General features: G+C 42.8%; 1 protein-coding gene across 4 annotated transcripts in view; it reads right to left on the minus strand.

Annotated features, from left to right (window-relative positions):
* svep1 (sushi, von Willebrand factor type A, EGF and pentraxin domain containing 1) overlaps window positions 1-12500 on the minus strand; it is a 222438-nt gene that overhangs the window by 56324 nt on the left and 153614 nt on the right. For all 4 annotated transcript variants that reach the window (XM_063186230.1, XM_063186229.1, XM_063186228.1 and 1 more), the window contains exons 26-32: window positions 11864-12021; window positions 9173-9371; window positions 8588-8763; window positions 4706-4830; window positions 3744-3867; window positions 1832-2002; window positions 186-359 (exon numbers count right to left, since the gene is read on the minus strand). In XM_063186230.1, the coding sequence (XP_063042300.1) occupies window positions 186-359; window positions 1832-2002; window positions 3744-3867; window positions 4706-4830; window positions 8588-8763; window positions 9173-9371; window positions 11864-12021 (1127 nt within the window). The remainder of the gene's footprint in view (window positions 1-185; window positions 360-1831; window positions 2003-3743; window positions 3868-4705; window positions 4831-8587; window positions 8764-9172; window positions 9372-11863; window positions 12022-12500) is intronic.

Raw genomic sequence — 12500 nt, forward strand, 5'->3', positions numbered from 1 at the left:
GAGCAGTGTGTGGATAGGTGCCTTGCTCAAGGTCACTTCCACTATGGAACGAGGAAGGGATATGTACGGGTGAGGATTGAACCTGCAACCTTGTGATCTGCAGTCCAGCTCCCTAATCAACGATATAATTAAACAATTTACCACATTATACATTAGAAGTCCAGTAATGTTCTGTCATCTCTTACCTAGGCAAGCAGGTGGGTTGCCCGTCCATCTCCCGCTGCTGGCGCACTGCATCTTGGGCTCCCCCAGTAGGTAGAAGCCCAGGCGGCACTGGTAGGTGACCAAACCGCCCACGTGGAAGTCGCTACCCTGGTACATGCCATACTCCAGCTCAGGGGGCACGCCGCACGTCACCTCTGAGACAAGAGACAGCAAGTGGCCGAATTATCCATTAGGGTCGGTGGCACAATGCCTAGGGGCACCAACCATGTGTGGACCAATGAGGGGACACCAAATTTTACAAATAATGTTCATAAATGGGTGACCTCTGAGGTATAGTATAGTGCCCAGGGGCTAGAAGAAGCAGTTACTGACACTGATTAGTGTGTGTGGTCATGTTTTCATTGCGGCAGAACTTGTTTTTTCAACCACAACGTTGTAAGCAATAACGTTATAAGTGCGATGGACGTTATGCAGATGTGTCAAAAAAGTGAAAGTAAATTCATGGTGTAAGTATAACACTAGCACATGATATTACATAGCAGATACACCATTTACTCCATAGTGCCTAATGATGTAGATTGACTGTTGTTCCTGAAAAACAATACAAAACCTAACAAAACCTAACAAGAACCCACCACAAATTTGATCCAATCAGCGCAGAGTCAGCTGATGATACAACAAGTGCACAGGTCTACTGGTTACTCAGGTAAGTGACCCGTGATGGAAGGAAATTGTGTTTCTTTTTTTTTTTCTTTTTACTTTTACCTCTGCCTCTGAGACCAGAGAGGACAGGTAGGAGTTACTGACACTGATTAGTGTCTGTGGTCGTGTTATCATTACGGCAGCATTTTTAGTTATTGTTGCGAGTAATAAAACTGAAAGTGTAATGGACAGGGGTGTATACAGTAATAGCTTGTAACTTGGAACCATGTTACATCTAATCCATCCGCCCAGCTCGAACTGTGGTGTGCAACTCGAAGTGTGCAAAAGCGTCCTATATGGTAGGGTATGGGGTGTGTAACTGTGCATGATCTATTTCAGGAGGTACATAAGGAATCGAAGACAGTTTAAAGCCTATTATACATACTGTTGTTTGTGTCAGTTTCGACAAAGGTTACACAATAACCACAAAGTCTGTTATTGTCAGGGGACTTATTATGGTAGTACAGGGAGGAGGGAGGTCAGAAAGTCGTTGGTCTGGTTCTCTCAGCCTGTGTGTCCCCTCTATCATACAGAATGTCCATTGAAACCATGACAGTTGTAGACAAAGAAAACTGTGTCAAGGGTAAGTGAACACGACTGATTTCAGACAATTCAATAAACTTACTCTTACAGTTTCGCATGGAAAGACTCAACTCCTGGTTTTAGAACTTTATATGTGCTCTGTGCTATACATACTATATGTCTTTGAACGTGTGTGTGTGTGTGTGTGTGTGTGTGTGTGTGTGTGTGTGTGTGTGTGTGTGTGTGTGTGTGTGTGTGTGTGTGTGTGTGTGTGTGTGTGTGTGTGTGTGTGTGTGTATGCGTGCAAACATATTAATGTTTCTGTGAACATGTGTGTGCTTCTCCTGTGTCTGTGAATTGTGTATTCATTGTATTACATACTACAGTATGTGTGCAGGTGTTAGTGTGATGTTATGCTGTCGTGCATGCACAATCAACTCACTCTCACACTTGGGCAAGGCGTGGCTCCACTCGCCCTTGTTCAGACACTGCTGCAGGGGCTCCCCCACCAGGTAGAAGCCGGGATCGCAGGACAGCTGCACCTGAGAGCCGGAGCTGACCGCAGGGCTGGAGACTCGCAAGTGAGGCACCGCCGTGTCCAGCAGGGGGCAGTCTGACACAGAGAAAGAAATCCACATCAGAGAGAAAAAAAACTCAGCAAGTCCTTTAGAGAAAGAAATCCAAAGAAACTCTTCAGAGAAGAAAAAAACACCTCAGGAATTCCTAAAAAACCCCACACATAAAAAGATAAAAATCTTGGCTGAGGTAGATCAGCTGACTATTTTAAAGAAAATGCTTTTAACCCAAAAAAGGATACTAAAAGCTGTCTGGTAGCAGCCTGAAACAAAAAAATGAAAGACATACAAATGCCTTGAAGGAAGCTGAAAACTGGAGAAGGATGTCATGTATGGAATAGGCTAGGCGTGACAAGGACCATTCATGAGAAGAGGCCACAGACCTGTATGGTGGTGAGACAAAATAAACCAAACAGGGAGACGTCTCATGAAAAATATGGCTTTTATTGATGTCACTTGACCAGCTGAACAGTATGACAAAACAAATGGAAGTCCAACCACAATATGACAAAAAAGGCTAGGTCTCTTTCCCTGGAGTGATTAAGAGAAAGAAAGAGAAAATATACTGTATGTAACTGTGCGTTATTCAAATCCATGAGAGACAGAGAGTGAGGAAGGAATGGAGTGTGATGGATGGAAGAGAAAACTGAAATGGAAGATGTGTGAGAAAGAGTTTGTTTTGTGTGTGTGTGTATGTGTGTGTGTGTGTGTGTGTGTGTGTGTGTGTGTGTGTGTGTGTGTGTGTGTGTCTTTGTGTGTGTGTGTGTGTGTGCGCGCGCATGCGTGCTCGCATGTGCAAATAGACGCTGGTCTTACCATAAACTCGTCCAAATTTAATTCATACAGGGGCTTTGGAACGGCCAAATTGAGAAACATTTACTGGAGAGAGGGGTAAACTGTGTTGAAATTCACACTTTATTTTACCCCAACATTTGGTCATGACTTTGAAAAAAAAAAAAAACAGACTACTGGTGAGAGGGGTAAGCTCCGTTGAAGCTTCAAAAGTGCGTTCCTCCTCCCCGATCCCTCCCCCGTCTGGTGACTGGCAAGTTGTGTGGTAACAAGACTTAAAGCCACCCCAGGACACATGATGGCCAAGAAGTAACGTGGAAGAACAAAAACTTTTGGACTGGAGCTTATGTATGGCAAGGCCAGGCTGGTGTGGATGTGTCTGTGTGTATCCATTTAAAGACAAACAACAAAATGTAATGTGTATGTCCAGTGTCTTGAGAGGAAGCACATTCTGAAATGAGTACCGTTACTGGTCAGGCATAAAAGCCTAGATCACAGTCTTAACTGAAGGCATTGAATTGCAGCACCATAATACAAAAAAACAACAACAACAAAATAAAAACAACAACAATAGTCCATCTATTCAGTGTTTTGATGGGAAAGCAAGCTAAACCGGAGTTAGCAGCACAGCTGATCATGATACATTTCCAGGCGTGAAGAAGAGGGATGATAGCCCATCCTTAGGGTCTTTCTTCTGAGCACAGACCTTTCATTTCTCTCTCATCTTGTTTTTTATTGTTCTTGGCATTAACATAAGGACTGCCTTTACTAGAGTAACACATGGTTGTCCTCAGGAGGCAACATTGAACACAGAGATAGACTAACAACACAACACAACACAACACGACACAACACAACACAACACAACAAGAACTGGCGTGTTTACAGGAGTGTTACCACATGTGATAGACTGTTCTCAGGAGGCTATAATGAACACTAGCATGCGCTTTAAGGGGTACCGGCCTCGTGCCACTCGCCTGTCCTCACCCGAGCAGAAGACGCAGTTGGGGTTGACCTTGACACGCCCCGTGACCCCCTGCAGGAAGTCCGGCCAGGCGAAGACGTTCCCCCGCCTTAGGTCTCCCGGGCAACCGTTGGCCAACGCTCTGATCTAGTAAACACACCAGGAAATAAACAGATAAGTATAATATGCTTGTAGTTCTGGGATTTTATCATCCATGAATCAAGAGTGTACTAATCTATCAATGCAAACAGAAATACTTCCAATGTTGTTATAATGGTGGGATATGTCAGAAACTGTTAACACAATTATAGAGGTTAGTAATGAAATGAAGCACTTTTAAAATGATTTTTTAGGTGTTTTATTATAAACAAACATTCAAGTCTCTTGTTAGGTGTAGTTATTGTACAATGTTCTCTGCACGTGTTGACTACTGAGATCTCTTGATCTTGATAACCAAAGATGGAGAAGCTGACTAACTAAACTAAAAATTCTACCAATTCTAAAAATATTTGCCTTTTCACTTAACTTCTCTTCCTACCGGAAGATTTGTGATCATTACCATTCGCTGTCTTAGCAGTGGTTAGAACGAGTACTCTCAAGTGATGGAACCTTTTGAAGTCTGGGCCATTTGTGGCAGGCTACTCTCTACAGTACAACCAGGTTTTATCGTCTACATAATGCTAGCTTATGATGTTTAATCCCCATGACGGAAACAAAACACACACGACGTATGCTTGCAGAGAAACCGACAGTGGGGTGGGGTGGGGACAAACAGGTGAGTCGCCCCGGGCCTAGGGAGAGAGGGGGCCTCATTACACAGTACGTATTGAGTGGGAGGCTCATTTCAAACGACTTTGTCCCAGGGGCCCAGCCAAAGCTGTCTGCATCCCTGTATGCATGTTTGTTTACTACATGCGGGCCAGGGCATAGAAGCGTGCAGGTGTTTATATGGATGGCGACGTCTGAGGCGGGCGGGGGAAATTACTTGCTGTGACGAGAGGACATAGTTCCAGATGTGCAGTTGACTCAGGGAGCCCACAAAGGACTCGACCGGGTTGAAGCCCTCGCCCCGCTGGTCCTGGTCCTGCCCCAGCACCAGCACACCTCCCCCTGCACACACGACAGGAAAAACACACATTAACATATTACCAGTAACTCATTGTTAATCTAACTATTAACCCATTGACGCATAAGACACCTGCAAAAAAGAGTGCTCAATGCCTGAGCCCTTTTTAAGAAAAGCTGCCCTCAGCCTATAAAAACCTAAATATCTCAGCTTCTGAAACACATAAAAATATGCACTAAGTTGCATTTAAATGCCCTCATCTTTCATCAGAATGTGATATTTCATCTCAAACAAACAGAGATTCTTAATAAAGTTGTCTCAAATCTCATGAGGCTGAATGTTGTGTAATGCAGCTCCAGGCGCTAGGGACAATGTTGCGCAACGCAACATCAGGCATCAATGGGTTAAAGGATTTATCCGGAGTTGGAACAAGTTTGCCTGATTTTTGCATGTTTGGGATGAAATACAGTCACTCTAGAGCAAAATCAAGGCAAAAGGATGCGTTTTGAGAAAGTTTGATAATATCACGTTAGCCTCGTTAGCCATATCAGCTATGCAATATGAAAGATGCGGGCATCGTTTTTCGGCGGTTACACACATTTCAAAAACACAACATTTTAAAGTCTTGCACAGCTCAAAACAATGTCACACTTACCTCGTAATATGTTGAGGGTATCCACACATAAACCAAAGTGTCCAAAGTCCTTCATGTATTCTTGAAAGGTCTGCAGAATGTGTTTTGTGAAGCTACTACCTTGAGAATATCTAAATTACGGTCAAGACAACTATTTGACACTAAAGTCCACCAAGTAGATTGCCGAGTGCGTCGCACCATCAGCTGTGGTTACTCGCTATGGAAATAATCATAGCTGATGGTGCGACGCACTCGGTAATCCACTTGGTGGGCTTTAGTGTCAAATAGTTGTCTTGACCGTAATTTAGATATTCTCAAGGTGGTAGCTTCACAAAACACATTCTGCAGACCTTTCAAGGATACATGAAGGACTTTGGACACTTTGGTTTATGTGTGGATACCCTCAACATATTACGAGGTAAGTGTGACGTTGTTTTGAGCTGTGCAAGACTTTAAAATGTTGTGTTTTTGAAATGTGTGTAACCGCCGAAAAACGATGCCCGCATCTTTCATATTACATAGCTGATATGGCTAACGAGGCTAACGTGATATTATCAAACTTTCTCAAAACGCATCCTTTTGCCTTGATTTTGCTCTAGAGTGACTGTATTTCATCCCAAACATGCAAAAATCAGGCAAACTTGTTCCAACTCCGGATAAATCCTTTAAGCACATTGAGCTGCATGGCTTGTGCTATTCAAATAAAGGCATCATTACTATTACTATTAATATTATTATTATCATTATTACTACTATTATTATTAAACATACATTAAAACACACATAAACAATGTAACCAGTGGACAAGACATGGAGCCATACAGTGAAAACTTCAGTCATATAATACTGTAGTAAAGTGGCATTTTGGTTTGCTTAATCCTGTTCGAAAGTAAGAGTTTTTTCAAGATGGACAGAATTACTGAACGTGCCTAAGCATAATAAACAAAGCTGAGGGAGAACATAATCATACGTTCTACTGAAAGTCAGACATCAAGCACGGAATCAAGGTTCATCAAGCCACATGCAGCATGAACCTCCACACAATCCTCAAACATCACAGTCCATAGAGCATGGAATCATCAAGCTTCATCGAGCATCAAGCACGCCCCATCAAACACTCCTCAAACATCATGAGTTGTACGTCTGCATGTCTGGAGTGAGGACACAAAGGGGCCCTTGTACCTGAGATGACAATGCCAACAGGCGATAATATACAGTGTTTCCCATACATTGAGGAAACTATGGCGGCCCGCCATAGTTTAAATTTGGCCGCCATAGTTTCGAAAATGTAAAAAAAAAAAAAAAAAAAAAATGTTTTTTTTTATTTTTTTATTTTTTTTACGATTTCCGTTTTTTTTTAAAAACGATTTGAATTACGATTTCCTTCGCATTTTCCTCCTGGAGTAAATACATCCCATAGAGAAAACCACAAGTGCTTGAAAGACAGAGGGATCAAAAGCCTAGTCAAGTTGTTAAGGGACAGTTGGGATGAGTTTACTAACACTCCCCAGGCTTTGTTTTACAGTTGTAATGAGTTAGGTGACAGACCCTCATTGACACGGCAGAGGAGACATCGGGCTGCATATAGAAATGAATGTGTAATGAATGTGAATATAGACATAAATGTGTAATATGTTGTTCAGCCCTTTTAATGGGAGGAATTTTGAAAAACTGGCCCTGTGACCAGCACCCCTCATGTAGAATGTGTACGCCTATATGTGTGTGGGGAAAAGGCACAGCCTACCCTCTTAGACCCTTTTTGTCTATGCGTTAACAATTTCACAGTATACTACTCTTAAATTCTTATCTCTGCTCCTATTTTGTTTAATTATTTTATTCATTACATAGACCTCTGCATGAGGGACGAATGAAACTGTGTTGTAAACAGAATTGATTCACGGTACTGCATTTAAAAAATATATATAAATGACAATGTACTACTAGTATCATGTGTAAAATGTTATGTAGCCTTCTTTCTCAAAATATAAATGGCTGAAATGCAGGCCTAGGCCTATAGTTTCTCCATGCGCCAATGTCATACTGTACTCATTGTTTTACCATTTTGCATTTACACTGCGTGAATACCCCCCCCCCCCCCAAGGCCCGCGTGAAAAAGTCTTTTTATCTTTTTATTCTTATTTGTACAGTTACATGAACTAATACTGTGTATTGTGACAACATGAAATGTAATTAAATCATATTCAATTGTATAAAATTGATAAAATTACTATCACGATATAAAGGATATAGGAGAAAGGTCACGATATACACGTTTATATCACGATAACGATATATATCGTCATATTGCCCAGCCCTACCTGCAACCCTGTGACCTACAGTCCAACTCCCAAACTATTACACCATAGCTGCACAATATACTGAATAATGATGCTGAAAGTCAGACATCAAGCATGGAAACAAGGTCCATCTAGCAACGTGCAACATGATCCGCCACAAAATTCGCAGTCCTCAAACATCACAGTTCATCAAGCATGATGAACTTCATCGAGCATCAAACAAGGCCCATCAAACACTCCTCAAAAATAAGACTTGTGCGTCTACATGTCTGGAGTGAAGAAACAGAGGGGTCTGAAAGTACTAATAGGCATTATGCTGAAAGTCAGACATCGAGCATGCAATCAAGGTCCATCAAGCCACATGCACCATCACACTACTGAATTCACAACAAAATTCACAGTCATCAAGGAATCATGGAATCATCAAGATTCAAATATGGTCTATGAAACAAGCCTCAAACATCAGGGGTGAATTTCTCAAAACCAAAGTTGCTAACTACAGTAGCTACTTTGCTGTTTTCAATGCATTTTCCCATTGGCAACTACCGAAGTTGCTAATAGGCTAACAACTTCTCTTTTGAGAAACTCACCCCAGAGTTGTATGTCTGGAGTGAAGGCACAGAAGAGCGGCAATATTGAAATATTCTAAAATTCAAGTAGCCTATACAAATAATAATAATGAAAAAACCCATACAAGACAAAAAAACCCAAAACAAACAAATGACTACAACAACAAACAAAAAAACTCAAATAAACAAAAAACAAAACCTAAGAATAGGTGAGGAAAGAAGAGAGAGATAGTAGATGGTAGTGTTCTCATTGAGGGAAGGTTTGGGGGGCTATCTCTGGATTTAAGAAGGGTGTTTTTACCTGGGATGAAAGTGCCAACAGACAGGCCTTTCCCACCATCCGATGGGCTGCCATCGATGTAAACCCTCCAGTCTCCATCGTCGCTACGCCACGACACGCCGATGTGGTGCCACAAGCCATCATTCACTGCTGGGCAATCTGTGATGCGCTCCTTCCCGTTCACATACAGCACCCATCTGGAGGATACAGGGACAGAAGAATGAATGAATGAATGAATGAATCAATCAATCAATCAACCAACAAACTAATCAATTGATCAATCAATTTAAAAAAGTATGTATATAGCACATTACCATTATAAATCAATGTTCTAAAAGTAAAAATAACCTGAAAGAGCATGCATAAATTTACATAGAAAAATCTTGGTAGAAAGAGAAAGAATGCCACTTGCACATACTCGTTATACGCGGTCAATGAGCACAAAAACATTGTCATTGCTTTTAACAAAAACCTAATAGACTTTCACCCTGAGGCAACTTACCCCTTTCTACCCTCAGGCAACTCAGGAAACGGGAGTTTTACGAGGAACGAGAAGTGTGACTTGGGGAACAAAGCAAAGAGAGTGTCACTTGCACACACACATACCCATTATAGTCAATGAGCAGGAAGGCGTTGTCGCTGCCCTCCACAGCGTACGAGACAGGTGTTCCGTAGTTAATGGTGTCCGACGACCTCATCCAGAAGGTGCAGGTGATGGCGCGCATGGACGGCATCAGCCCATCGATCATGACGAACCCGTGGATGCCCGACACCTCAAAGTCCAGGTTGAATGAGGGGGACATCTCTGAGCATAATTGGAAACAGTAATATAAACATTATAAAAAAAAGTCAGACATATACAAAATGCCCTTCGTCTTGTACTGGATAGTCATTGTTTGCCACAGGTTATTGACACTGTTAATAAGGAGACAATAAAATAAACATTTTAAAACGTCAGATAGACAGATAATGCCCTTCGTCCTTTTCTGGAGAGTCAGAGGCTGTCACAGGTAATAAATACTGAAATTACTATAAACACAACTAAGCTGCTGTTTAGTACTTCATTTTTATTCATTTAACGTAATTTCAGATCAGACAACACCCTTCCTCCTTTTCTGGGAAAGTCAGCAAGAAGTAAGAAAGTAAGTCAGCAAGTAAGTGAGTAAGTAGGAAATTAAGTAATTAAGCAAGCCCCATTATTTCTTAAAAAAAACGAGCTGTGAAGTGAGTTAGGCCAATTAGCACGGCTTTACTTCCTAAGCACAGACAGGGAGGAGGAGTGTGATGGGAGGGGAGGGGAGGGGAGGGGAGGGGAGGGGTAGAGTTGTGGGGTGTGGCTCAACATTCCAGACTGCGTCCGTTGGTTCATTTCGTTTAGAGCAGCTGGCAGACGTTCAGCACCACTTCACAGGGCCATTCTTCATCATTAGGCTCAATTTATGTCTGGCTGCGTCTCCTCCCTCCCTCTCTCCGAATTCCAATGACTTACAGGGGGGGGAGAGATTCGGCGTGCTGTTTAATTTTAACACAGGACGACATCAGAGACAGAGAGGAACAAGGTTGAAGCAAGTGCTCCAAATATATTGTAATACAACAGTGGTAGCAGCCCGTTCCAAGAAACAGGGGCACTGACAGCTTTGGCGGGGTCTGGGACTAAGTCATCTGAAAGGGCCATCCACACAATACATACAATGCAATGAAGACCCAATTATGAGCCCCCCTTTCCCCTGGGCCCGGGACAAATGACCCCTTTGTCCCACCCTGTCTAAACATAATGCAGCAGCCTATTTAAAAAAGTTACAGGAGTTGAGGAACACCTCCATCGTCATCATCGCCAATGTCTGGCTCGCCTCCTCTGCGAGATGGATTTGGTGCCGTGGGCCTGGGAGGATATTTAATTGTAATAGAGGACGACATCAGAGAGAGAGAAACCAGGTTGAGGCTGGAAAGGCCTGAATACAACCACAGCACTACAGCAGCCCATTCCAACAAGTTAGCTGAGGAACACCACAATCATCATCACCAATATCTGGCTTTCTGAATTCCAATAATTTACAGGACAGTGTGGAGCTAGGAAGCTGTTTAATTTTAACCTGAGACGACATCAGAGAGGAACAGGGTTGAGGCAAAAACCTAAATGTAGCCACAGCACTACAGCAGCCCATTCCTAGGAGTTACAGGAGTTGAAGAACACACTCATTATCGCCAATGTCTGTAATATTAACCGAAGACGACAATAGAGAGAGAAACCAGGTTGAAAGCTAAAAAGCCTGAACATAATGCAGCAGCAGCAGCAGAAGGAGTTGAGGAAGACCATCATCATCATCATCATCATCATCATCATCACCAATGTCTGCCTTTCCAAATTCCAATGACTTACAGGGGGATAGATTTGTCAGAGACTGTGTGGGGCTGGGAGGCTGTTTAGTTTTAACAGAAAACGACATCAGTGAGAGAAACGTGGTTGAAGGAAACGCCTGTACATAATGCAGCAGCCCGTTCCAAGAAATTACAGAAGTTGAAGATCATCACCATCACCATCACCATCACCATCATCATCATCATCATCTTGTTTTCCAAATTCCAATGACTTATAGTGGGGGATATTTGGCGGTGACTATGTGAGGCTGGGAGGCTGTTTAATTTTAACAAGTGGGCAGGAGAACAGAGAAAGAATGCTGAAGGAGAGGCCCAAACACAGACACAGCAGCAGTCAGTTCCAAGGGGTTAGTTGAGGAACACCACCACCATCATCATCACCAAGGGGGAGCAGGAGGAAAAGAGAAAAGAGTCCTGCATAGTCTCCTCTGTCACACTTGTTTCTGCTCTTTAGAACGACAAACTGCAGCTCTGTAAACTTACGTTTGATTTTCTTGTATAATTCTCAGATGCTCTGTTTGTACTTGTCCTCGATTAGCCTACTGACTCCTTTCTCTCCTTCTACAGCTATCACTGTTAGATATTATTCACACTGTTAGATTCTCTCTCTCTCTCTCTCTCTCTCTCTCTCTCTCTCTCTCTCTCTCTCTCTCTCTCTCTCTCTCTCTCTCTCTCTCTCTCTCTCTCCCATTGAACCCGGTAGGGTATCTGCGGACATAAGCCCCTCGATTACTCATCTTCTGTATGAACTCTCTCTCTCTCAGGTGTCTACTATAGAACTATCTTCTACCTGGTTATGGAGACACAGGTCTCTCGATTAGCCCATTGACTCATCTCTCTCCTTCCTTAGCTCATGCTGCTATGTAATATGTCTCCCTCCCTCTCTGTCTTTCTGTCTGTCGCTAGAGGCGTCTATACCTGTCTCACACCTGGTTCCGTTGAACCCAGGAGGGCATCTGCAGGTGAAGGCTCCAGGTCCGTCCACGCAGGTGGCTCCATTCTGGCAGGGGCTGGGTTCGCACTCGTCCTCATCCACCTCGCACAGCTGACCCGAGTACCCAACGGCACACTCACACCTGACACAAAGACGGAAGAGGTATTTAGCATCAACAACCAGTACATTCGTTCCAATTCACCCTTTCTACCATGACGTCAGATAATTTTGATGCAAAGCAAGAAGAATGACTAGCGGTTTTCACTGAAAATATTGGAGTGTAAATGGATGTATACGTCACCAGATGCTACTCTTCCTGCTTCAAATGCACTCAAATCGAAAGTGATGTGGAAAAGGTCCAAGGCAAGAGAAGCATCTAAACTATTGCAAGAGGCACTTGTAGCTGCAGGCTTTTAGATGCACACTATTAGTGACAAAATGCATCAAGACATTACTAGGATTAGTATGAAGGCTAAGCTATTTTCCACCAGAAACTGCCACATGAAATGAAGACAAACACTTTCGACCAACGTTTCTCAGTTGAAAATCACACAAACACACACACAAACTACTTTCGGGATGGGAAAAATGAACACCAATAACCACTGTATTATGTGAGAA

This window comes from Engraulis encrasicolus, chromosome 21, assembly GCF_034702125.1.
Source record: "Engraulis encrasicolus isolate BLACKSEA-1 chromosome 21, IST_EnEncr_1.0, whole genome shotgun sequence".
NCBI classification, from domain to species: Eukaryota; Metazoa; Chordata; class Actinopteri; order Clupeiformes; family Engraulidae; genus Engraulis; species Engraulis encrasicolus.